Here is a 24,863-nt window from a genome sequence, read left to right as displayed (position 1 = left end):
GAATTGATCAGGGAGAGAATTCAAGAGGTTCAGAGAACAACAGTTGTGAGCCATGAGTGCAGTGCCATCATACAGAAGAAGGTTGTCCCAGAAAAGCTAGGAGACCCTGGTTCATTTACTCTACCATGCTCCCTAGGTCCATTGACTTTCAATAAATGCCTTTGTGACCTAGGAGCATCAGTAAGTCTCATGCCACTCTCAGTAGCTAAGAGGTTGGGTTTTAACAAGTATAAATACTGCAACATCTCCTTGATCTTGGCTGATAGGTCTGTTAGACTACCTCATGGGTTATTAGAAGATTTGCCTATCAAGATTGGAAATCTGGAGGTGCATACAGACTTCGTAGTGTTGGACATGGATGAAGAACCAAAAGATCCCTTGATCTTAGGAAGGCCCTTCTTGGCTACAGCTGGAGCAATCATAGATGTTAAGCAAGGGAAGATTGATCTTAATATGGGGAAGGATTTAAAAATGAAGTTTGACATCAATGATGATATGCAAAAGACGACAATAGAAGGACAAACCTTCTTAGTTGAGGAAATGGATCGGCTAGCTGATGAACTGCTAGAGGAACTTGCTGAAGAAGATTACTTAAAAACTGTTTTGACCAAGAGTGGTAAAGCTAGGTATCTCCCTAGTGAGACTTTGAGTTCTGAGAAGTCCTTAGACTTACACAAGGGATTGATGGGGTCTGAAACAAAGGTTATGAGAGCTAATGAAGTACGTTCAACACATGCTCTACCAACTGATTCCACCAACAACTCGAAGAAGCCTCCAACTGGCCCTGAGAGCTCATGCTCGACTGAACAGCTCGAGCAACAGCTTAAAGCAAGCACTCTAGCATCAAATGATTGGTTGGAACTCAAGGAGAGGTCCAAATGGCAGGACAAAGCCATAAGGGAGTTAGCAGACATTGTGAAAGAGCTGAAGGATCAAATCAAAGAGCTCCATGGAAAAGCCAACCAAGTGCCACTCAACATCAAAGACGTCCAAAATGATGGAGCAACTACTCAGCTTAGCAAAGAAGGATGTGAATTCACATTGGACTTGTCTAGAGAAGAAGATTATCCTCCTGATCAAAAAGAAACTTACTTCGAGAAAAGGACCACTGAGTATCCAATCGCAAACCCGTCAAAAAAGCTTGCTGAGTATGATGATCACTCCACTCAAGGAGAAGAGGAGACCTCATTTCCTCTCTGCAAACCACCCTAAGCCTAATGAGTGTGAGGAGTCAAGCTTAGAGACTTAAAACAAGCTCACTTGGGAGGAAGTCCCATGTCTATCCATGTACATATTTTTATTTCCTTGTTATTTTAATGCGTTTTGGTAGTGTTTTGGTTTTCAGGAAATGTGTGTCAAGTGCAAAGTGAAGTGGATTCTAGCTCAGAGTGCAATAGAATACTTGACCACAAGGGCAAAGAGCAAGTGAAGCTGTGTGATCGAGTATCAATGGGGTTTTAGTCTCAAGATTTTTGAAGTTTCAACATGTCACTCTATCATGCGAGGCCACATGCTGATGAAGAAACATGGTCGAGTATGATGTTTACACAAGCAAGCATTGATGAGAACATCAACTCCTTCTTCAGTTAAGGTAACAACTCCACTTCCCCATTGTTTATACCATCTCATGTTTTCTTTCTTTATTTATTTGTCCTGAGTACTCTCTTCCAAATTTGGTCACACAGCGGACTGTGTGATTTAAGTTTGGGGGAGGGCTCAGGAAGTATCTGATGTGTTTGCTTTGTTCTTGTTTTCAAATTTTTCTTGCATTGTACATATTCTCTGCATTCATTTATGTCATTGAAAAAAAAAAAAAAAAAACCCTAAAAATTTGAAAAATTTCTGAAAATGATTTCACAAAAATAGAGTGTTCATGTAGTTGCATTTTCATTTTAAGATTGAGTCTAGAAGGTTTCATATAGGATTGTTGCATTTGCATAGGGGATGATGATGAGATAACCTTGTAAGCATGCTCATTTACTGAATGAATTCAATGCCCTCGTTACTAGTTGTTTAATGCTTGTGATAGAACTTGAAGTAAGACAGCACCATATTTGGAATTCACAACTTGACTCTCTTGTTTTAATTGAAGCATGCTTGATGTGATTCTTTTCCCTATCTATTAGAACCTGAACTTGACTTGTAATTATCATGTCTTTGCATTGTTGTTGAACTTGTGGCTACCAATACACATACTTGGATTTTCTTTCACCTTCTACCACTCTTGCTAATCCAAGTAGCTGATTCCCATCATTGGAACAGTTTCCCCCACCCTGAACCTAACCTTTCTTTCAAGCCCTGAATAAATTTGTGTGTGTGTGAGGCCTATTTCCGGATTGAGCTTGGTAGAAAGTGTTAGGTATGAACCGACAAGAATGGTATCCCATGTAGTTCTAGTCCACGCTTTTTGGGCTAGATAGGACTAGGTGGGAGTTTTACTTTGGGTTTGGGAATGTGTTTGGAATAAAAATGAGAAAGAAAGACAAGTGTTATTGTTCTTAGGAGATGGAAGTGAAACATAAAAGAATATCATGTTAGTCTAGTAAAGGAATTGGGAAGCTTGAAAATAAAAGAAGTTAGGCTCTGTGCAAAGTAAAAAGAAAGGCAAAAGCCTAGAGTTGTCTTAAGTCATGAGATGAGAAGAAGAGCCTTAGTTGTTAAAGAAAGTCCCAATCCGCTAGAAAGTCTAAAAGAAAACCTCTCCTTAGAACAAAAACCAAAAACAAAGAATGGGTTGATCCAAGAGATTATTGAAACATGCCTTGAGTGCAAAAGGGTAGAATTAGGATCATTTCTGGGGTTTAGAGATATGACCATCTATGGAGTTTGATATACTTATGGTTATTTGGGTAGATGGGGTCTGTTCTTGTATGCGTAGGTTGGTTCTAACCTTTAGCATTCTACTAAAGCTCTGTCCATTCATGAGAGTTCCCTGTTACTGTGGAAAAGTCAGAAACCATTTACAGAGGAACCATCTTTGTTTCTCAGCCTTGTCCTTTAAACCAAATGAGTTCTTCAACAATGTTTTGCTTGATTCATGGTTTGAGCTTAATCAATGTTAAAGGGAATTGATGATCTGAAGGTGTGTGTAGATTGGAACAAATGTTAGGTTGTCTTGTGATGAATATGGCTAAAGTTTTTAAGTTGAGTTTTGGTCTCTAAGCATTCCACAATTACTAACTTGGACATTGAGTTCATTTGCTTTGTCTGCATGCTTTGGTTCTGAGTCCCCGCTTTCAAACCTCTCCTCCAGCTTGTTCTTAATTGTTTGCTTGAGGGCAAGCAAAGACTAAGTTTGGGGGAGTTGATATGTCTATATTTTACTTGTTTTGAGCATCCATTTAGCATCACTTTATCATCATTTCGTCATTGTTTCATACCATTCTTCATCATTTGTCATCACTTTGCATGATTAGGATAGTTTTGTATGCATGTTGCATATTTGAGTTGTTTTCAGGTGATTTGGAGCTGTTGGTGAGCAAATTGAAAGAAGTGGACCAGAACCCATCAGTATGCTCGACCACGAGGTCGAGCACCATCATCATGACCTTCCAAATGCACTCGACCACGACCAAGTCGAGCACCAAGTCGAGCACCAAGTCGATCACCAAGTCCATGACCAAGTCGAGTACCCTCTCCTTCACTAACTCGACCTCGTGGTCGAGTACCCTCTCCTTCACCAACTCGACCTACCACTCGACCTCGTGGTCGAGTACCAGCTCCTTCACCAAGTAGACCACGACTCCAGATCACGACTCGAGCACGCAGTCGAGTATCCTCCACCAACTTACTCGACCAAGCACTCGACTGCACGCTTCAGAGGTTTCTCAGATCCCAACTCAACCAGACACTGAGCATAAGGAAGAGAAGAAGATGAAGCGGGACTCGAGTGCATACTCGACCTAGTCACTCGATCGCATCATGACCAGATCAAGAAACCGCAAAGAAGCCAGCTTTGCTCGACCTCTACACTCGATTGCACGAAGCCGAATGTCTCCGTAAACCGCCTTAATACTTTGTCGTCTTGTGATTTAGGGTTTCCTAGTATTTGCTATAAATAGGTTGTTTTTCATAATTTTCAGACTAAGTTTTATTCTGTCTAAGTTTTATTCTGCAGAACAATTAGTGCTTTCTTCATATTTGTAATCCAGATTTCTCTTAATCTATTGAGTATTTGCTTTTGATTTCTTCTACAAAGTTGTTCATCTTGTTGAGATCTTGCTAATATGAAGTTTTTATGTATTTCTGGGTTTGTGTTCTTGGTTATGAATTTTGAGTAGTGATTAGGGTTCTTGAGGATGGGTTAGAGTAGTTTAGAATCCTTGATCTGCTAGGTGGTTGAGTTTGATTGGTAGATCCCTTCTGGATTAGTTGTTCTTAATGCTGATTGCTTTCTGATCAACTGGAATCTGAGCCCAGACATTTCCGCACCCAAAAGGTGTTCGATGAAATGTCTGAACCACTAATTCCAGAGATTCGTGGCTCTGTACCAAGGTATTGGTTACAGGGAGCGTTTTGACTTTAACTTGTTGATTTGTAATGCCTGTTAGGTTAGCTCTCGTCAATGGTGATTGAGTCTGGGACTAGCTTTGCTTGAGGATCTCTGTTGCGGTAGCATTTTGGTTTGGTTATTGAACTTGTTGTCTAGGGATAGTTTGTTGAGCATGTTAACCACCTGTTAGATTAAGGAGACTTCACTACTCGATTACCCCATCCTCGGGAATTTCTCTTCCAATTGATTTCTTTGTTCACATCGTTATTGATTGCTTGATCTCGTTACTTGTTGTTTAGTTTTTGCATTTTTACTTATTTCACTTGAAGTACTCGACCACATTTAGCGGTTTGGAAACGGACTGTGCAGTCGAGTACATTTGTTGCAGTTTCTGTTTGGTACTCGACCTGGCACTCGACCACATCCAGTGCTTGGCATCAAGCTGTGTGATCGAGTGTGTTATCTGTTTCTGTTAGAATTACTGTTTTCTGCATGATCACTGGAACTGTTAACAACCTCAAAACTTGTTATTGCTTAGCTTGACTCTGTGAAATCTGATTGCATCTTGATTGCTAGCATCACACCCATTTGGATTGACACCTTAAATACTGCAATGACATGATAGTGATTTAAGGATAATTGATCTTAGTTAAAAACCTACTATCAGTTGAAGAAAGAGAAGTAACATAATGTACCATTTCTTCTGTAAACTAATAACAAGTATCAGAAGATAAATTGCTTGTCATTTGCCAAATTATGGCTCATCAAGAGAGACTTTTTAAAAAAAAAATTTTTGTTACAATACAAAACAATGCAATGTCTAGAAAGAAAAAGCTAATGTCTAGTGTTCTAAACAGCATAATGCTAACCACCGTAACTGCAAGCGTTACTTGTTCTTTTTCGTTTATAATTATGCTCATCAGCAATTAGTCACGAATCTCAAAAAGCCGAAAAGATAATGTGGTTGACGATAAAATATCACCTCAAATTGTTTATATAATAAAAGTCAAATATGGCTTAAAAAAAAAAAAAACCCCTACGGTTGGTTTTTTTTTTTTTTTTTTTTTTTTTTTTTTTTTTTTTTTTGTGTGTGGCAAATAGCACTTTAGTATATAATAAAAATCAAATTGGCAAAAGCCATATTTGACTTGACCAGACGATAGGAAAATGGGGAAGGGTCCAAGGTCGAGTTTGGATTTGTCTTGGCTTGTGTGTGTATTTTTTTCCGGTGTTGAGTCTGTTGACAGCTTTAGTTATAAAGAAAAACACTAGAAAATAAGAGAATATTAGAAGATGAGACCAGCGAATGTCATGCTCCTAATCATGTGCATGATGATCATAATTCTCCCATGTGACGCTCCACTTGTCTAGTTATTATCCCGCAGTCCCAGTACTCATACCTTTTGTATGATTTTCCACTCACTCAAATGTTAGTTAGAGAGACTGCTTCAGCTTCTAACTAGTTTCGAATTTTGCCTGGAAATGGCCAGTTTTTGAATTAAATCTTGGACTCCTTTTAATATGGACCTCTAATCAGTTACATTAGTGCTGTACAAGGTCCTCTCTATGTTGTCGTTTCCTCTTGGCAAAAATAAGTTTGAGCAGTTTCTCTTCCACTTTAGAAGCAAAAGAATGATAGGCTCAATCGGAACACCCATCAAACACCGAGCAGGATCGAAGCCATACAATTTATTTTGTGATTGATTATTTCGTCATTATTTTATTTTGTCGCAAGTAAGATCACACATTTTGTTTTACCATTGTTGTTCAACATATCTTGTTATAATTTTTGATCACTTATAGTTTTACTATTACCAATTCTTGGCGCTATTTTTCCGTCTATTCTAGTATAACAATATGCAGATAAAACAAAAAAATTAGTTATTAAATTATACGTAATGAATATGAAAAATAAAAGTTAAACTAAAGTTACTATAGATAGATCTGATAAAATAATATGATAATAATGATATAAATTATGAAAAATACGACATAAGAATATACATTCGATGAAAAAGGAGAAATTATTCTGGTGGTTAATTCTTGGAGTACTGAGAACCATAGCTATGACTATTGAAAGACAGTCTAATAAAATAGAGTTAACATGATATTCTTTTATAAACGTAAACTTGTATAATTTTGTAAAAATATAACTTTTGATATTTCAAGATATTAATTTAACGGTAAATTTTAAAATATTAAATCAGTAAAACATATTCATTTCAAACAATAATAATATTATTTGTTTTCAATTTTCAATTCTAATTTATCAAAATATATATAAACTTAAACAAACAAGGAAACAAAAAATCTTATCACATAAAAAAATAATTTTTAACCGGGCCTTGTGGCCTAGTGGTAAAGGGGTCACGGCTGTGACTTCTGCCACCAGGGTTCGAGACACGGCCACTGGCGGATTTACATGAGGGAATCGCCAGCTCTCTGGGATGTGGGGTACCCTAGGGCAGATGACGCATGTGGGTTCCACGCTAGTCGGTTCCACCTCGGTGGGGTCGGACACCCGAGTTATAAAAAAAAAATAATAATAATAATAAATTTTTTAAAAAAAAATACAGATAATCTGGGCTTTGTTTAGTAAGACCCATATTTACCCTCACAAATATATATATATATACTAGCATTATGGTCCATGCCATGTACGGACTTAAGTTTTGTTATTTTTTATAAAAGTAAATTAAATTTTAACTTCAAAAATATTTAAATAATTAAGAAATTATTATATACATTATTAAAAAAAATATAACAAAAAAGAAAAATATTTAACTTTACTTAGAAAGATATTATAAAAAAATATGATGAAATGATAATTAGGTGGAGTTTCTGTCTCATTTATTTTTCCGATTAGTAATTACCCAGCTAAACCCATGTGTTTCTATCTACCCAAGTTGATGTTATGTAGTTTTTCGAATTCATATCTTATTCATATATTTTTGATTTAATTATAATACGAAAGAAGCCTTTACCAAAGACGTACACGTCTCTCTCTCTCTCTCACTTCTCACTTGTTTTGAAGATCAATAGCTCAATTCTTCGATACGATCAAGAATCAGGTGATTTTCTCTGATCTTGGACTTGTCAAAATTGCTGATTTTCTTTGGTCAAATTCCTTCCTACTCGTTTCCTAATCCATCTTTGTGGGAATTGTTGCGCTGGTTTCTCCAAGAGCAGAGGAAAAGAAGTGCGTTTGAGCAATGTGGTAAGACAAAAGCCAAGATGGACGAGTTATCAAATATTGTTGGTTTAAGCGAGCTGAAGACACAACTGAAGGAATGCTTTTAGATGAGAGGCGAAGGGCTCTTGGGCTAAACATTGGAACTCGAAGAACTCCACATATGGCATTTCTTTGAAATCCTGGAACAGGTGAGAAGAAAAGATTTGTATTTATGGTTCTCTGTCTTTCAATCAAACCAATACATGACGATTTAAGTATATCCAAATAACAGGTAAAACCATGGTCCATGGTAGCTCGAGTTCTCGGGAAATTGCTTAACCAGGAGAAAGGTGAAAGCACTGTTCATAATATTCTAATTTCACTTGTGGGTTTGGATTCAAGAATCTAAATTCTTTCTGACTACTTTCTTTTGTTCCTTGAATTTGTAGTGTGTGTGAATCATATAATTCTTGACCAGTGACCACCAAGAAAAGCAGTAAATTTTAGCTAATAATTTCAAAAAAAAAAAAACATTGTTTTGTAATTCTAAAGGGAGATTGAAAACATGTTTATCTGAAGTGAAGAAGAAAAGGAAAAGCATGTTATTCAAAGCATGTGGAAGATGAAGATCTCTCTCTACTTCAGTAGTAGCTCTTCTTGCCTGGAATCTCTTGGACCTGGCCATCTAAGAGGGCATCAAAGAGGAGCAGAAACAAGATCAAACTTAACTAAATTCCCCTGGGAAATATAATTGAATTCAGATTGCAAGCGAAAAATCAGTCACCTTGGAGATAGGTCCCGCTGTTTGCATGGCTATCAGCTTCAGAGTTGTATTCCTGCAGACCATAGATAGTTTGGAAATTAGACAAGCGGTTGTCGATTGTTCAAAACATGAAAGGATCTGTGCAATAATACCCTGGGAACATGCGTGATATCGAATGACTTGAATTGGCTCTTAAGCTCGTTCGTCTGCTTCCACTGCTCTGCCATTCTCGGGTGTCTGACTTGCCATTCACCCCGAGTCTGTTTCAAGATAGCTATCAGAAGGTCTTCGAGAGAGTAAACAGAAGATAGATACTTGTAAGTCAACTGACCTGCTTAACGACAAGCTCAGAGTCCCCATAGGCCTTCACGTGTGTATACCCTTTTTCGCGAGCAGCCTCCAAGCCACGGTTCAGACCTCGATATTCCGCCTGGTTGCTTGTTGCAGTGCCTAATCCTTCACGGTAGGAGGCGATGACAGTTCCATCTGAATTACGCAGAACAGCTCCTGAACCAGCTCTTCCTGGGTTTCCTTTCGAAGCTCCATCAAACTCAATGATGCAATGCTTCACAAAACAGTTAAGGAGACATATTAGAATGTACAAAATCATCAAAACTGGACTAATCTAAGCTCTTTATCAGGCATGTAAAGGAAAAAGAACATAACGAATAAGTTAAGGCTTCTCCTCAGAAGAAAAATAATACTTTAGCGTTTTTTTCAATAGGGAGAACAAATCCCTCATTAAGGTCCTCATCCGCCGTATTCTTCAGATCTCTGCTAGAGATCTCGGGATCTCCAGATTCTATTTCGATCTTTGAGTATCTCACGACTATTTTTAATAACTATTTATTATTAAAGTAAACAAGATGGCAAAGAAACGATTAAACAAAGAAAAGCTAGAGTCCATGTTTAATCATAATCGAGAAAATCAAGCAAAGAAAATGATTAAACAGATAAGGGAAAGATTCAACATCAGAAACGATTAACTAAAGAGAGTGGAGGAGTTCTCGGCTTTACCTTGTCCATGTCTAGAGTCGTCTCCGTCACTGCGCTGCGAGAATAAGAGCAAGATGGGATATGACAATTGTACAACTTTGGGACTTATAAAAACGACGCATATATAGTACAAGTTTCTAGGTTTACAGCCCTCAAAGAATATTCTTTTTTGTGGTAAATATTACTGTTTTGAGGATTTTTTTCTTTTTGGGAACAATTACATCAAGGCCCCTTAGAGAGCCCGCTAAACCTCATCACATCGAGGTCCACAAAATCATCAATACTTTTTTTTTTGAGGATTATAGGGTGTGATCCTTGTTCAAAAAATCGCTAGGCGCTAGTCGGGCGTTCGGATTGGGCCTAGCGCCTAGAGAGAAAATCGGAGATTAAACGGGAATTAATCGGGGATTTTTTTATATAATTTTATTATATATATGTATATATACTAAAATACGGATGATAAAATTAAGAATGTTGTTTAGTCTAGTGGTCCACGTCCGCCCTTTCGAATGCACCTATCCAAGGTTCGATACCTATATAATGCGATTTTGCTATTTTCTTCATTTTTGACTTTATTGAAACGTGAAATTACAAATTTGCCCTCGTCTTCTTCATTGCCTCTGCGACCACAGAACCCTAATTTCTGCCGTTTCAGTTTTTTTTTCACAATTATGTCATTTTTCCTTTGTTTTTCTCTGGATTCTTACCTAATTACAACAGATCTATAATCCATCTTACGTTATCAACCTTATAATCCATAAAAATGAAACTTTTTTTTAGATTTCCGATTACATAACCGATTTTGGTGTAATCGCTGCGGCTGCCAACCGCCGAGCGTCTAATCGCCGATTTAACGGCCTAGGTGGCCGCGTTTTAGAACAAGGGGTGTGATTGGTTATACGTGTTGGCAGAAACATAATGTAAAAAGTTACAGTAATTTCCTCTCCCTTCTGCTAAAACGTTACTACCAATCTGGAAAAATATTAATTGAATCCATTTATTAAAACGCTGTTTGAAACTAAATTATTGAAAGGTAATTGGAAAAAAAAATATAGTACAAAAAGTTTTTGTGTCCAAATCAAATGAAACGAGTCTCTATGCATAGAGTATAAAAAAATGATGAATTTTGGTATAAATTATATATAATATATTATTATTAAAAAATAATTTATGTTAAATAATAGAGGTGAAAAGAAAAAGAACAACAACCTAAGCAACCAATGAGAGTGTTCCATGTGGCCACTCAAAATTAATCAACTCTGTTGATAATTTTCAACACTAAACTTGCCACATAATTGCCATGTCATTTACACCACCACCATTGCACTCTCTTCAACGTGATAATTCTTATCACCACCACCATTGCACTCACTGTGGATGCTCCAAAAACCATTTCAACTCATCAGCTGAAAGATGCCTCCGCAAAAGCTTGATAGTAGGATTTTAACTAGTTCTCAATTCCTTAAATCACTATCATGTCATTATAGTATTTTAAGGTGTCAATCCAAACAAAAACAGGTTTGCGGGTTTCTAACAGTCCTAAGTGAACTTGTAGAAAACAAAAATTCTAGCAGAATTACGAAAAACACTCGACCACAACTGGCTGATACCATGAGCTGGGGGTGGTCGAGTAACAGGTCGGGTAATAGACAGGAAATACGACAGATATACTCTACCGCACAGTTTGTTGCCAGACACTGGGTGTGGTCGAGTATAAGAGTGAAAACAGATAAGAAATGCAAAAACTAAACAACATGAAACAAGAACAAGCAACCAATAGCAATGCAAACAGAGAAATCAATTGGAAGAGAAATTCCCGAGGATGGGGTAATCGAGTAGTTGACATGCTCAACAAACTATCCCTAGACAACAAGTTCAACACTAAATCAAAGTGCTATCGCATCAGAGATCCTCAAGCTAAGCTAGTTCCAGACTCAATCACCATTGACGAAAGCTAACTTAACAGGCATTACAAATCAACAAGTTAAAGCCAAAACGCTCTCTGTAACCAACACCTTGGTACAGAGACACAAATCTTTGGAAATAGTGGTTCAAACATTTCATCGAACACCTTCTGGGTGCGGAAATGTCTGGGCTCAAATTCCAGTTGATCATTAGCATTAAGAACAACTAATCCAGAAGAGATCTACCATTCAAACTCAACTACCTAGCAGATTAAGGATTCTAAACTACCCTAGCCCATCCTCAAGAACCCTAATCACTACTCAAACTTCATAACCAAGAACATAAACCCAGAAATGCATTAAAACTTCATAACAACAAGATCTTAACAAGATGAACAACTTTGTAGAAGAAATCAAAAGCAAATACTGAATAGATTAAGAGTAATTTGGATTACAAATGTGAAGAAAACACTAATTGTTCTGCAGAATAAAACTTAAGTCGAAAATTAAGGGAAACAACCTATTTATAGCAAATACTAGGAAGCTCTAAAATACAAAACGACAAAATACTAAAGCGGTTTATGGGGACACTCGACCCATGCGATCGAGTATGCTCGGTCGAGTAAAGCTGAAGTCTTTGCGGATTCTTGCTCTGGTCACAACGTGGTTGAGTGTTTAGGTAGAGTGGTAGGTCGAGTGTCTGCTTCATCCTCTTCTCTTCTTTATGCTCAAATGTCTGGTTGAGTGCAGATTTAAGAAGACTCTGAAGCTGCTAGGTCGAGTGTGATGTCATGTGGTGCGTGCTGCGGTTACTCGACCATGTTGCCGAGTATGAGGTGATGCGGATACTCGACCAACAAGGTCGAGTACTTGGTCGAGTATTTGTTGATAGCTTGCATAGGTGAGTTGAGATCGAGTAGTTTGAGGAAGAATTTGTTGAAGTACTCGACCATACCGTCGAGTGGTGGTGCTAGAGTCGCGGTCGAGTAACTGAGTAGGATTGGTGCTAGAGATACTCGACCACACAGTCGAGTGGTTGTCGAATATGTGCTTTATTCTGCTTTGCTTCTTCCAATCAGCTCACCAACAGCTCCAAATCACCTGAAAACAACTCAGAAGTGCAAAATGTATGCAAAACTATCCTAAATATGCAAAGTGAAGATAAATGATGGAGAATGGTATGAAACAGTGATGAAACGATGCTAAAGCGATGACAAATGAATGCTCAAAACAAGTAAAATACAGACTTATCAACTCCCCCAAACTTATTCTTTGATTTCCCTTAAGCAAACAATTAAGAACAAGCTGGAGGAAAAGTTTGAAAGCGGGGACTCAGAACCAAAGCATGCAAACAAAGCAAATGAACTCAATGTCTAAGTTAGTAGTTGTGGAATGCATAGAGACCAAACTCTACTCAAAAACTTTAGCCATATTCATCACAAGACAACTTAACATTTGTTCCAATCTACACACACCTTCAGATCATCAATTCCCTTTACCATTCATTAAGTTCAAATCGTGAATCAAGCAAGACATTGTTGAAGAACTCATTTGGTTTAAAGGACAAGGCTGAGAAACAAAGATGGTTCCTCTGTAAATGGTTTCAGATTTTTTCATAGTAACAGGGAACTCTCACGAATGGACCGAGCTTTAGCATAATGCTAAAGGTTAGAACCAACCTATGCATACAAGAACAGATCTCATCTACCCAAACAACAATGAGCATATTAAATCCAATAGATGGTCCTATCTCTAAACCCCATAAATGATCCTAGTTCTACCCTTTGCACTCAAGGCATGTTTCCATTTACTTTTGGATCAACCCGTTTTTTCTTTTTGGTTCTGTTCCAAGGAGAGGTTTTCTTTTAGACTTTCTAGCGGATTGGGACTCTCTTTAACATCTAAGGCTCTTCTTTTCATCTCATGACTTAAGACATTTCTAGGCTTTTGCCTTCCTTTTTACTTTGTACAAAGCCTAACTTCTTTTATTTTCCAGCTTCCCAAATCCTTTACTAGACTAACAAGATATTCTTTTCTATTTCACTTCTATCTCCTAAGAACATTTAACACTTGTCTTTCTTTCTCTTTTTCTTTCCAAACACATTCCCAAACCCAAAGTAAAAATCCCACCTAGTCCTATCTAGCCCAAAAAGCGTGGACTAGAACTACATGGGATACCATTTTTGTTGGTTCTTACCTAACACTTTCTACCAAGCTCAATATGGAAATAGGCCTCAGACACACACAAATTTATTTAGGTCTTGAAAGAAAGGCTAGGTTCAGGGTAGGGGAAACTGTTCCAATAATGGGAATCAGCTACTTGGATTAGCAAGAGTGGTGGAAGGTGAAAGAAAATCCAAGTATGTGTATTGGTAGCCACAACTTCAACAACAATGCAAAGACATGATAATTATAAGTCAAGTTCATGTTCATATTGACAGAGAAAAGAATCACATCAAGCATGCTTTAATCAGAACAAGAGAGTCAAGTTGTGAATTCCAAATATGGTTCTGTCTTACTTCAAGTTCTATCACAAGCATTAAACAGCTAACAACAAGGGCATTGAATTCATCCAGTAAATGAGCATGATGACAAGGTTCTCTCATCATCATCCCCTATGCATATGCAACACTCCTATATGAAACATTCTAGACTCTATCTTAAGATGAAAATGCAACTACATGAACACTCTGTTTTTGTGAAATCATTTTCAGAAATTTTTCAAATTTTTAGGCTTTTTTCAAAAACATAGATGCATGCAGACTCAAGAGTATGTACAATGAAATATTTTTTTGAAAATAAGAACAAAAGAAACTTTATTAGATAACAAACACTTCTTGAGCCCTCCCTAAACTTAAATCACACAGTCCTCTGTGTGACCAAATTTGGAAGAGAGTACTCAGGACAAAAACATCACAGAAACAAAAACAAACAAAGGATGGTATTTAACAATGGTGGAGAGTAGTGCGTACCTCAATCGAAGAAGGAGCGGAGGTGATCATCAATGCCTGCCTGCGATTCCTGCCAGGCCATTGAAGAGTCTCCCTGTTGTGTCTCAGCTCCATCTCCCTCGTGATACTTGACCTCTTCTCCTCTGTTGCGGCCAGCACCGCGGTCGAGTGAACTTCTAACATGGAGAAGTCGTGCCTTGCTGCTAGAGCGAGCAAATTCAGCTCTCTTCCTTCTCTTGTGCTCCCGAGGCTCGTGTGAGGAATGCCTCGCAGGGACATGTGAGACTCCATGCTCACTTGGCTCAGGCCCGTATTGCCTTGGCTTAGGCTCATCATATCTCCTTGAGGGCATGTCCTGAGGTGGCTGTCCCTGTGGCATAGCCGTGCTGGAAGAGGAGCAACTTATCATAACCTTCAGAGACTTGATAGTCTTCAGGGACTTAGCGATGATCTTATCCTGCTTCTTGTTCCACTTCTTCAGCAGGCTTGCATTTTTGTGAGCTTCACTCAAGCTCTTACTCTCCCTCGCTGGTGCTACTTGCTCGCCAAAGTGATACATTCTTGTATCATACTCCTCTTTGCTATCCTCATCCATCTCATCATCTTTTTCTTCTACAGCTTCTTCTACAGGAACATCCTCATCCATTGACTGAGCGCTCTCGACATATAGGTCATCAATTGCAGGCTCAAAGTCAATGTTGTTTCCCTCTATGATGCGTGTAGCTGCAAGGCAGGGGAGAAAGATGTTAGCTTTCTTGTTCGTTGGATGCTCAAACCGGTAACGATGCCTGTCGCCAACCATTCCATACTCGAGGAACTCACAGTGATGCAAATGCTCGAAGTTCATTGCTCTTGGATTAGTTCCTTCAGATGTGATTGAAACCTTGTAGGCGATCAGAATTGGTGTCACAACACCTCCTATGCATAAAGCTCCTCGTGCTCTCTTGTTGTTGTTAGTGATCGCCCACTTCTTGTATCCACATAGGTGGATCAAAAGAAGTATTGCTGGAGGTGTGTCACTGATATCACCTTGCAGAGTTAAACCATTCTTAGTTTGGTGGAGAGTACCCTGAGAGCTGAATCGATCATCTCCATATCAGAGTTGGTCACAGTGCCTGTTATCTCTCTAGAGTAGAGGGCATTAGCCACTGAACGCTGAAAGTATCTGATAACAGGGCTGCACATTTGGTTGCTCTTAGACCTCGCAGAGTTCAGCGGTGCGGAGCTTCCAATGGTGAGCCACAAGTCCTTCAACTCACCTCTGTCAAACTTTGGTTTGGTTCCCGTTCTACTAGGAAAACCAAACAATCCTTCTAAGCGCTTGATCGTCAACATGTACCTCTAGCCATACACGGAGAATGTCAAGAATCCCAATCCTTCACTCTCCAACTCGTCTTCTGTCAACCCCTGGTAGAGCTCCACTTGCAGTGTGGAGAGGAGCTGAATGGTTTCCTCCTTGTAGGCAACATATGGGTAGGACATTAGAGTATCCAAGTGATAACTCTAGAACAAATGCTGAATGTCTTCGAGTAACCCCAACTGTGCCAGTGTTTGAGAGGACAAATATCTTGTTCCCCATAAATCATTTAGCTTGAAGAGTTTGATGTACTCTTCAACTGTTAGTTCGTCGGGCTTGTGTAGAAGCTTTGTGGCTCTGCCAGATTGCTCAGGCACATACTCGACTTCCAAGTCCTCATCTACCAGTTTGTATCTCTCCGTGAGTGCCCTCTTCCCTCGTCCTATCTCAGCTCGTCTCTGACTACGACGACCTGCAGAGCGTTCCATTTTTGTTCTGAAACCCTCGTATGCCTGTTTTTCTCTTTCTGCTCTTGTAGATTAGGATTCAGCTTCATCGACGTTGTTATCAGCATCCATTGATTAATCGCCACTTTAATTGCTTATGATGATCCTGAAAAGAATTAGAACTTAATGCAAAACGTTAATAGGTTAGTTTCAAGAGATAGTTATGAATACAAAATAGGAAATGTTTTGAGAGATAAACCGGTGTTGGTCAAGTATAGCGTCGAGTAAACCGGTTTGAGTGGTTTCTGATTTTTGCGGTCGAGTGGTTAACGAGGTGATACGGTCGAGAGGAGGTCGAGTATGTGTTGAGTTGCGAGGTCGAGAATATGATTTTCTTCTTGGTTTGTGGTTGAGTGACTTTAGTGGTTGTGTGTTGGAGGCAGCGGTGAGTACTTTGAGACGACGAATTGAGGTAGAGTGCGGTCGAGTATAGCATCGAGTATCTCAACCCTTTTCTTCTCTTTCTAAAATAAGTTGTGGTGATCGGTTGAGTGAGTCTCCTTTCTCACGGTCGAGTACTTTGGTGAAACGGCGGTCGAGTGTTGATGACAACGGTCGAGTAGCTTCTTTTCAGGTGAGTCGTCTTCTTCTTCGATGTGGTCGAGTACGGTCAAGCTTCAAGGGTGATGAATTGACAAGAGTAACAACCCAACAGCTTGAAGAGTATTGGTTCCCAAATCGGAGAAACAAAAGAGAAATCGGCTCGAGATGGTGGTAAAGTGATGAAGATTAAGGATGATGGAGGTTGAGGAGATGAAAAAGATGAACTTGATAACGGTAGTGAAGAGTGAGAATGAAAACGAATTCAAAGAGAAATGGAAGGGTAAGCGATTAGGGAGATGGATGAGTGAAGAATGGTTGTTCTTGGGGTGTTTTGAAGCTTTGATGGTGGAAAGCGAAGTGAGAGAGATGATTTTTGCGATTTGAGATAAGAGATAAGGTGAGAGTTGAATGAGAGTGTCGTTGGAAAAAGATGGAGAGAGATGAGAGATTGCGATAGGATAAGGAAAGTAAAGTGTCGGTCGAGAGTGAGAGAAGAGAGAGTGAGGTAGAAGACGGAAATGAGAGAGATGGAGGAAATGTACCTTATCTCTTGTGAAATAAGTGTGTGGGTGATAATGCTTATCTCTTGCGAAATAAGTGTGTGGGTGATAATGCTTGACCCTTCATGAGAAAGAAACGCCTCTTCCCTTAGTTGATTCGTTGAAATCGTTGAGTTGGGGAACAAGGAGACATGGTAGGTCACACTTCTGTCTCTTAGTGGGAAAACACTGTTCTTAGTTGACCCAAAAAAATCTCATATCGAACCGCTACCTTTTGTATACTCTACCAATTTACTATAGGTTTCTGTAGCTTTTGTTGATCGAGTATGATGATGAGTTTGTGAAGTTTTGGATCAAAAACAACGTCATACTCGACATCTTCCTCTAAACACCAAGTGGCTTTTGCTGATCGAGTATAGTGATGATTTTTAAAAATTTTGGGCCAAAATCATCACATATACTCGACCACACTCTTCATCAGAACATGGCCTCGCGTGATAGAGTGACATGTTAAAACTTCAAAAATCTTGAGACTGAAAACCGCCTCATACTCGATTGCACAGCTACACTTGCTCCTTGCAGGATGTGGTCGAGTATTCTATTGCACACTTAGAGCTAGAATCGACTTCACTCAGCTCTTAACACTTATCTCCTGAAAGCACTACCAAAATGCATTAAAAATAACAAGGAAAACAAAAATATGTACAGAGATAGACATGGGACTTCCTCCCAAGTGAACTTGTTTTAAGTCATTAGCTTGACTTCCTTACTCCCTTAAACATCAAGAGGTTCCTGGAGATGAACTGAGGTCATCTCTGAAAGGATTTGATCTGCCTAGTACTTCTTGAACCTTTGGCCATTCACTGTGAAATCTCCACTCTTACCAGCTAGAGTGATTGCTCTATAAGGATGGATCTCCTTGATGCAGAAGGGTCCTGACCATCTTGACTTCAATTTACCCGGAAACAGCTTCAGACAAGAATTGAATAGCAGCACTCACCAACCTTGAAGTCTTTGGTGATAATCTTCTTGTCATGGAAAGCTTTTGTCCTCTCCTTATACACTTTTGAACTCTCATAAGCTTCCAGCCTTATCTCTTCAAGTTCGTGTAAGTCAACTGATCTCTTCTCTTGAGCCTCCTTTATATCCGGATTTAATAACTTGGTTGCCCAGATTGCTTTGTATTTAACCTCGACTGGAAGGTGACATGACTTTCCATACAACATCTAGAATGGAGTTCTTCCTATAGGCGTCTTGTAGGCAGTCCGGTAGGCCCAAACTGTATCATCCAACTTGGTAGACCAATCTCTCTTTGAAACACCAACAACTCTAGTAAGTATAGCTTTGATCTGACGGTTAGATACTTCTACTTGGCCACTAGTCTAAGGATGATAAGGAGTAGCAACCTTGTGCTTGACACCATGCTTCTTTAACAATCTCTCAAAGACTTTGTTGATGAAGTGAGAACCACCGTCACTGATCACAACTCTAGGTACACCAAATCTGGGGGAAATTATGCTTTTGAACAGGTTCAAGACTACCTTATGATAATTAGTTGGTGACGTAATGGCTTCAACCCATTTGTAGACGTAATCCACAACAACTAGGATATAATTATTCCCATGAGAATAACGGTTGAAAGGACCCATGAAATCGATTCTCTCAACGTCGAAAACTTCAACCTCCAAGATCGGGTTTTGTGGCTTTTCATTCCTCCTAGATATATTCCCCATCCTCTCGCAGGGATCACATTTGGTTATGAATCCGTGGGCGTCTTTGGACATGGAAGGCCACCAAAGTCCAGCATATAATACCTTCTGAACTGTTTTGAAAGTTGCAAAATGCCCTCCATATGCAGAACAATGACAATGTTCCAGCACTCCTTGTACTTCCTCCTCAGCAATGCACCTTCTAAAGAGACCATCCGATCCTTTCTTGTACAGATAAGGTTCATCCCAGTAGTAGTGGTTGATATCTCTGAAGAACTTCTTCTTCTCATAACTGGTCAGTGTGGATGTCGGATTCACACACTCAAGTATTTTTATTAAGTAGGAAAGATTACTCTTGAGGGACAAAAATAAATATGCAAAAACTTATGAATTGCTACAAAAATTGCTATAGTATTTCTTACTCGAGAGGAAGATCCCCTTTACATGGTCATTGGCCTTTATATTTATACATAGAAAAACGACATTTAAATGGCTAATTAAGTACAATTATTCTCTTAAATGCGTCCGTTTTGATTTTAATGCTTAACGTTCGAATTTGAATTGATCCTGATCTTCATGGGCCTCGGCTTTTGGCCCAAATGTCCTTGGACCGATTTGACCATGACTTCGTCTCTGGACTGGTGTCGAAGTGCAGTCACTTCGGATTCTCCTTATGGTGATAACCACTTCGACTGTTCTTTTGACTTGTGGGTCCAATGGGCTTTATCCTTTATGGGCCGTTACCCTGACTACATGGTAATTTTTGGTTGGTCCTGGACCTCTGGTGCGGGATCCGACACTAACAATTAGCCCCCCAAGTTCTTCGAAATGCCATTCCAATTCGGAGGACTTTAAATGCTTAAATGACCAAAGATTGCGCTCGAGAATCTTTCTGATTTCCCGCCGAAAATCTCATCACTCCTTTAATTTCGGCACTAGCCATTTTTAACCGAGTGACATCTATCATCATTATGACCGTATATTAATTAATTACTATTAAAATGGGAAAAACCTTCCCACTTCCCACACAACTTCCGAGGCGGTTCCATCATTTAGCTTGTGTAAGGTAACTTCTTTTCACCATTATTTTCTACTTTTACTTTTGCGCTTTAATCAAAACTTCTCTCTACTTTTCTTCGCCGAACCCCTCTTCGCCGGATCTTGAATTTTTCATTTTTCTCCGATGACTTCCGATTCTGAGAGACCTGAATCTCCGTCTTACGATGAGAGACGTTCTAGCAACGACGAATGCACTCGTCCTAACAACATTGCCGGTCCTCATTACAAATCCACCTGTATTCTTCAATCCCTCGAGCGATTAAAGGGGCTTTGTCAAATTCCTCCTGGAATCATAGCGGAAGCACAGATAGCCGATCCTACGGAATCCCCGGAGAACCACCGCGATGGCTACTTTTGTGTTTACGAAATCTACTTCAAGGGCTGCGGATTGACCTTCCCCTTTCCCAAAGCCCTAGTTCGATTCTTGGCGGCTCTTGAGATTGCTTTACCTCAACTAACCCCCAATCTCCTCCGAACCATCCTCGGGATCATAACCGTTGCGGCAGAGGCTGGCTACGTTATTGGAGTCCCCGAGCTGAATGAACTCCTAAGCGTAAGGAGTTCATCAAAGAAAACAGGGTACTTCTCGGCGTATCCAAACGCCAACAGGAACGTCATTTCGCACCTCCCGAACAAAGATGAAAACTGGCACCATCCTTGGTTCCGGATTACGAAAACTCCTGCTTCAATTGGAAATCTTTCCGATGTACTCCCATGGAAGTGGTCTGCGAAGCCTGATAGAAATTAGGTCGTATATTCCTTTCCTGGTTGTTTTATTTTTTACTGATCAAACTCGTTGTTTCACTTCGCAGCTTTTATCGCTTCGACTCTTCCGACTGAAGAATTTGTCAAGTTCTTCAAAACAATTCTTGAAGGGGAAACCCTTTGGAATTCTTTCACCCTCGATCGGTTCGTCGAAGCCAACCGAAAACTCAGGATGAGTCCCCCCAATCTACTTCATCGTCTTCCGCCTCCTCCCTCAACTCAGGGAATGTCAGCTCGGGCCCTTACTGCCCAGCGTAAGAAACTCTCCAAGCCGATAGCAGAGGCTTGTGATGAAAACAAGGCGTTCCTTGCGGCCGCCATTGACAAAAAAGACTACAGCAGGACCCTGCTGGTTGATGACAACAGCACCGAGGGAGCCAGATCCGTTGCTGCTTATAGGTTAACGCCTCGTCGCGAACGTCGTGACGAACGTTCTCCTCGGAGAGACCGATCTCCTCGTCGTGATTCTCCTCGTCCTCCCCGAGATGATTTTAGCAACGAACCACTTAAGAACTTGGTTCGCAGGAAGAGAGACAAGTCATCCCGTGGTGACTCTTCTCCGCGAAGGGAGAAATCAAGGGCCCGGACTGACCGTTCACCTCGATCGTCCCCTCCTACTGAACCAATGGGTCCTCCCCGACCTGTTGATATGTCTTCCTTTCCCCAGCCTGATAGCGAGAAGACTGCCCAGAGCGCATCTCCTAAAAAGGGAGATTCTGAGTTTCGAGATGCTTCCTCGAAGTTGTTGAAGCCTGTTCTTGTCCCCCAAGTCAAATCGCTTTCAGGTTTGGTGGTTTATATTCACTTAAAAGTTTTTGTCTTTGTTCAGATTCCAATTTCTACAACTCTTCTTCCTTCGCAGCTATGGAGAAAGAAGGCAGCGTTTTCTGATGCTTCAAGACCCGATCGGGTGCGATCTTGCCAGATTTCGACAAGTGGCGCCCTGCGATTCATGAACGCTACTTGCTTCATGCTCATCATTCATCTCGGGTTAGTTCCGCTTTATTTTTATGACTGTGCTACCATTCTTCGAACTGACTGGCCATCCCGGTTTTATGCATCATGCCAGGCTAACGGCGAGCTTAACGACATGATTGAACACTACGAGGGGCTGGTCATTGACCGGGAAAAGGAGATTGTTACGTGGAAGAAAATACTTTCTGCTCTTGAGGCCGTTCTTCACTCCTCTTCCAGCTCTAGACAAGAACTGGAAGACCGAGTTGACAATCTCACATCCGAACTCGCAAAAGTGAAAGGCGAGTTGCAAGACCAATATGACCGGAATAATCAACTTCAGGATGAATTTACCGGCGTTCAAGGTAGGCTCTGTGAATCCGAATCAACTGCTTACACCTTGCATAAACAACTTGCCGAACTTGATGCGAAGTACAAGGCAATAACCAAGCTGCGAGATTCCGAGTTGGTATGGTCGGCTTCGAAGGCCAGAAAAGAGGTCAAGGGACGCGGAATGGAGTTGATTCAAGGGGCTATATGCTTCATTTAAACCGAGAAGGCTAGGTCAGATCTGGAATCAGATATCAAGGAGCACGAGAGCAACCTGATTCTGTTGGATCAAATCCATGATGAAGATTTCTCCGAAGTGCAAGAAAGGACCGAACTGTCGGCTAATCTATCTGAAAAGCGGAGTCGCTTGGCAGCTATTCCTACTTCGACCTTCGACCCTCACAATTTCGAGGAATTCTTCACAGAATCACCTCCTATAAGTGAATCGGGTCTAGACTGGGCAGGTAATCTTTGGCTTCTGACACTTACCACCTTTTTCTTGCCTTATATTTTTTAATCGACTGGAACTGTCCTTCCTAGGATCAAGTGGTACGGAAGATGTCGTCCCACCCGAAGTTCCTGCGAGCCGGAGGTCACCCCGGAGGATGGTTGTACCGTGGAGGGCGGACATGGAACTTCATCTGATCAAGCACCATTCAAGGAGCCGAATGAAATTTTGACAGCCGAGCCGGAGTCCGAGGTGGCTGTCAATCCGTAGTGGCTGTGTCCGCTTTAAACTCGGGATTGTCCCATTTAATTTAAAACTTAATTTCGAACTTGTTTTTGCCTAAGGAGGCTTTATAATTACCTTTTTTCTTAAACAAAATATTCGCCTGAGGAGGCTTTTAAACCTTTCTAGGTTATGATCCCAAGAGGGTTTGGTTAAAATTATGTGCGGGTTTGCAAAGTCCGCTTTTAACCTTTTGTGGCCTTGTGGTTATGCTTTCGAGATTTTTAGGCTGATCAGACCTTTCTCTTTAGAATGCGAGAACTGAGCTCGGCTTAAAGCGAGTTCCCCATTTCGGGTTTAGTCAACTCGGTAAATTTATTGGGCTTGGGCCTTAGAAAGTAGGAAAAGCGACGGTTGCTCTTTCCCTTCTTATTTCTTGAAAGTAGGAAAAGCGGCTCGTCTTCAATGCAATAACTGCCTTTTCTCGATTTCCAAAAATGGTTTAAGTTACTTGGGCACGACATCATTAATGATTTTTCGTTTCCAAGACAAACCCTATTCCTATTATAAATAGGAGATTGTTTGCCTTTAATCTTTTCTCAAGAAACTTCATAATTCATTCAACAAGCACCACATCAATGGAAAACGAAAACTGATAATAGATTTTTCACTCAATTAAACCTAAAACACTATCGTGTCGTTGTAGTATTTTAGGGTGTCAATCCAATCTAGTGTGATGCAAACAGATGAGATATGATCAGAATTTGCTAAGTCAAGCCAAGCAGAGAGTTGTTGTTTTCTAACAATCCTAATGCGAAATAACAGAAATGAAATGAAACCGAAATGCAAACTAGCAATAGCAGGCAGTTGAATAACAAAGCAGGTAAGATAGCAGGCAATCAAATGGATGAGAGATTCCTAAGGACAGGGTAATCGAATAGCGTGGTCTCCTTAATCTATTTAGACGGTTGACAAAACTTCACAGAAGCTATCCCTTGACAACAAGTTCAAAAGCAAATCAATTCACCACCGTGATAGAAATTCTCAAGAAGAGCTAGACACAGACCTAATCACCATTAGCGATCTCTAACTAAGCAGCCAATATCGAATCAACTTGTTAAAGCCAATACCCGCTCTAAACGGCCAATACCTTGGGATAGAGACGAGTATCTCTGGAATTAGTGGATCAGACATTCCATCAAACACCTTTTGGGTGCGGGAATGTCTGGATTCATTTTCCAGTTAATCAGAAAGGAACAAGCAATAAGCGCAACTAATCCAGAAGGGATTCAAACAATCTAAACTCAACCATCTAAATCGACTAAAACAACCACGACTACTCTATCCCATCCTCAGAAATACAATTCACTACTCAGACATAATAAAAAACAATAGCAATGAAACGATTGAAAACATGATAACAAGAAATGATAAAGACTGAAACAAAAACTGAATTATAAAATACTTGAAAGCAAATACAAAGTCGCAGGAAGAACACCTTGCGGCTACCAAAACGAGTCTAGGTAAAAACTGAAAATAAAGACTGGATGCCCTAGGGAAAACCCTTAGAGGCTGCTTATATAAGCGAAAAAAAAGTTAAATAAGGAAAGTTCGGGATAGTGGTCTTCACAACGAGACTTTGCGATCAAGCTGTCTTCTCGCGATCGTCGGGATGCATGAGAATCTAGTTGTATCCTGCGAAAGCATCCATGAACGATAGCAACTTGTTCCCCGCAGTTGCTTCCACTAAGCGATCGATGTGTGGGAGGGGAAAACTATCTTTAGGACAAGCCTGGTTCAGGTCGGTGAAGTCGACACAAACTCTCCACTTGTCGTTCTTCTTTTTAACCACGACGGGATTCGCTAACCAGTCTGGATATCTTGCTTCGGAGATTGAACCGATCTTTAGGAGCTTTTCTACTTCTGTATTCACGGCATCTGCACGATCCCGACCCAATTTTCTTCGCTTCTGCTTGATGGGCTTGAAAGATGGGTCATCATTCAGCTCGTGGCAGATTACGTCGATGCTTACTCCGGGTAGATCTTCAGCCAACCAGGCGAAGGTGTTGATGTTCTTTTTGAGGAATGAGATGAGCTCGGTTTTTATCTCTTCGGTTAAGTCGCTACCGATTTCCACGCACCGTTCAGGCCGTTCTTCGTCGAGGCTAATGGAGATTACAGGATCCGAGGTAGGCTTCTTCTCCTCGCGCGCCTCCTCAATTTGTAATTGCTATAACTGTTTAGATATAGCC

At 40.2% G+C, this 24,863-nt stretch overlaps 2 protein-coding genes, 1 long non-coding RNA gene and 1 pseudogene across 5 annotated transcripts; 2 read left to right on the top strand and 2 right to left on the bottom strand.

Moving 5' to 3' along the window:
* The first annotated feature begins 7,359 nt into the window (after positions 1-7,359).
* Positions 7,360-8,087, top strand: LOC110230954. Its single transcript, XR_002334043.1, has 2 exons — positions 7,360-7,873; positions 7,957-8,087. It is a non-coding gene; the product is annotated as an uncharacterized LOC110230954 (long non-coding RNA).
* A 99-nt stretch (positions 8,088-8,186) lies between these two features.
* Positions 8,187-9,550, bottom strand: LOC110230946 (uncharacterized protein Mb2253c-like). The gene is made up of 5 exons (XM_021035307.1): positions 9,445-9,550; positions 8,759-8,992; positions 8,580-8,687; positions 8,449-8,500; positions 8,187-8,349 (listed from the first exon to the last, which is right to left on the bottom strand). The coding sequence occupies exons 1-5, from the start codon at positions 9,451-9,453 to the stop codon at positions 8,306-8,308; spliced, it is 447 nt and encodes a 148-aa protein (XP_020890966.1). The 5' UTR covers positions 9,454-9,550; the 3' UTR covers positions 8,187-8,305.
* Positions 9,551-11,823: 2,273 nt separating this feature from the next.
* LOC110230939 lies at positions 11,824-17,391 on the bottom strand. 3 transcript variants are annotated; one of them, XM_021035290.1, is made up of 2 exons: positions 14,300-17,391; positions 11,824-12,428 (listed from the first exon to the last, which is right to left on the bottom strand). In XM_021035290.1, the coding sequence occupies exon 1, from the start codon at positions 15,123-15,125 to the stop codon at positions 14,301-14,303; it is 825 nt and encodes a 274-aa protein (XP_020890949.1). In that variant the 5' UTR covers positions 15,126-17,391; the 3' UTR covers positions 11,824-12,428; position 14,300. The 3 variants fall into 3 exon arrangements, with proteins under 3 accessions (XP_020890949.1, XP_020890950.1, XP_020890948.1); XM_021035291.1 differs by lacking the exon at positions 11,824-12,428 and having other exon boundaries at positions 13,531-15,001; positions 15,101-17,391; XM_021035289.1 differs by lacking the exon at positions 11,824-12,428 and having other exon boundaries at positions 13,531-16,187; positions 16,281-17,390.
* A 3,915-nt stretch (positions 17,392-21,306) lies between these two features.
* On the top strand, positions 21,307-22,621 carry LOC110230911 (annotated as a pseudogene).
* Positions 22,622-24,863: the final 2,242 nt, after the last annotated feature.

The sequence above is a fragment of the Arabidopsis lyrata genome (assembly GCF_000004255.2).
Source record: "Arabidopsis lyrata subsp. lyrata unplaced genomic scaffold ARALYscaffold_2, whole genome shotgun sequence".
Taxonomy (NCBI): Eukaryota; Viridiplantae; Streptophyta; class Magnoliopsida; order Brassicales; family Brassicaceae; genus Arabidopsis; species Arabidopsis lyrata.
Note: the sequence above shows the minus strand (reverse complement) of the source record. Positions and strands in the feature narration are given on the sequence as shown.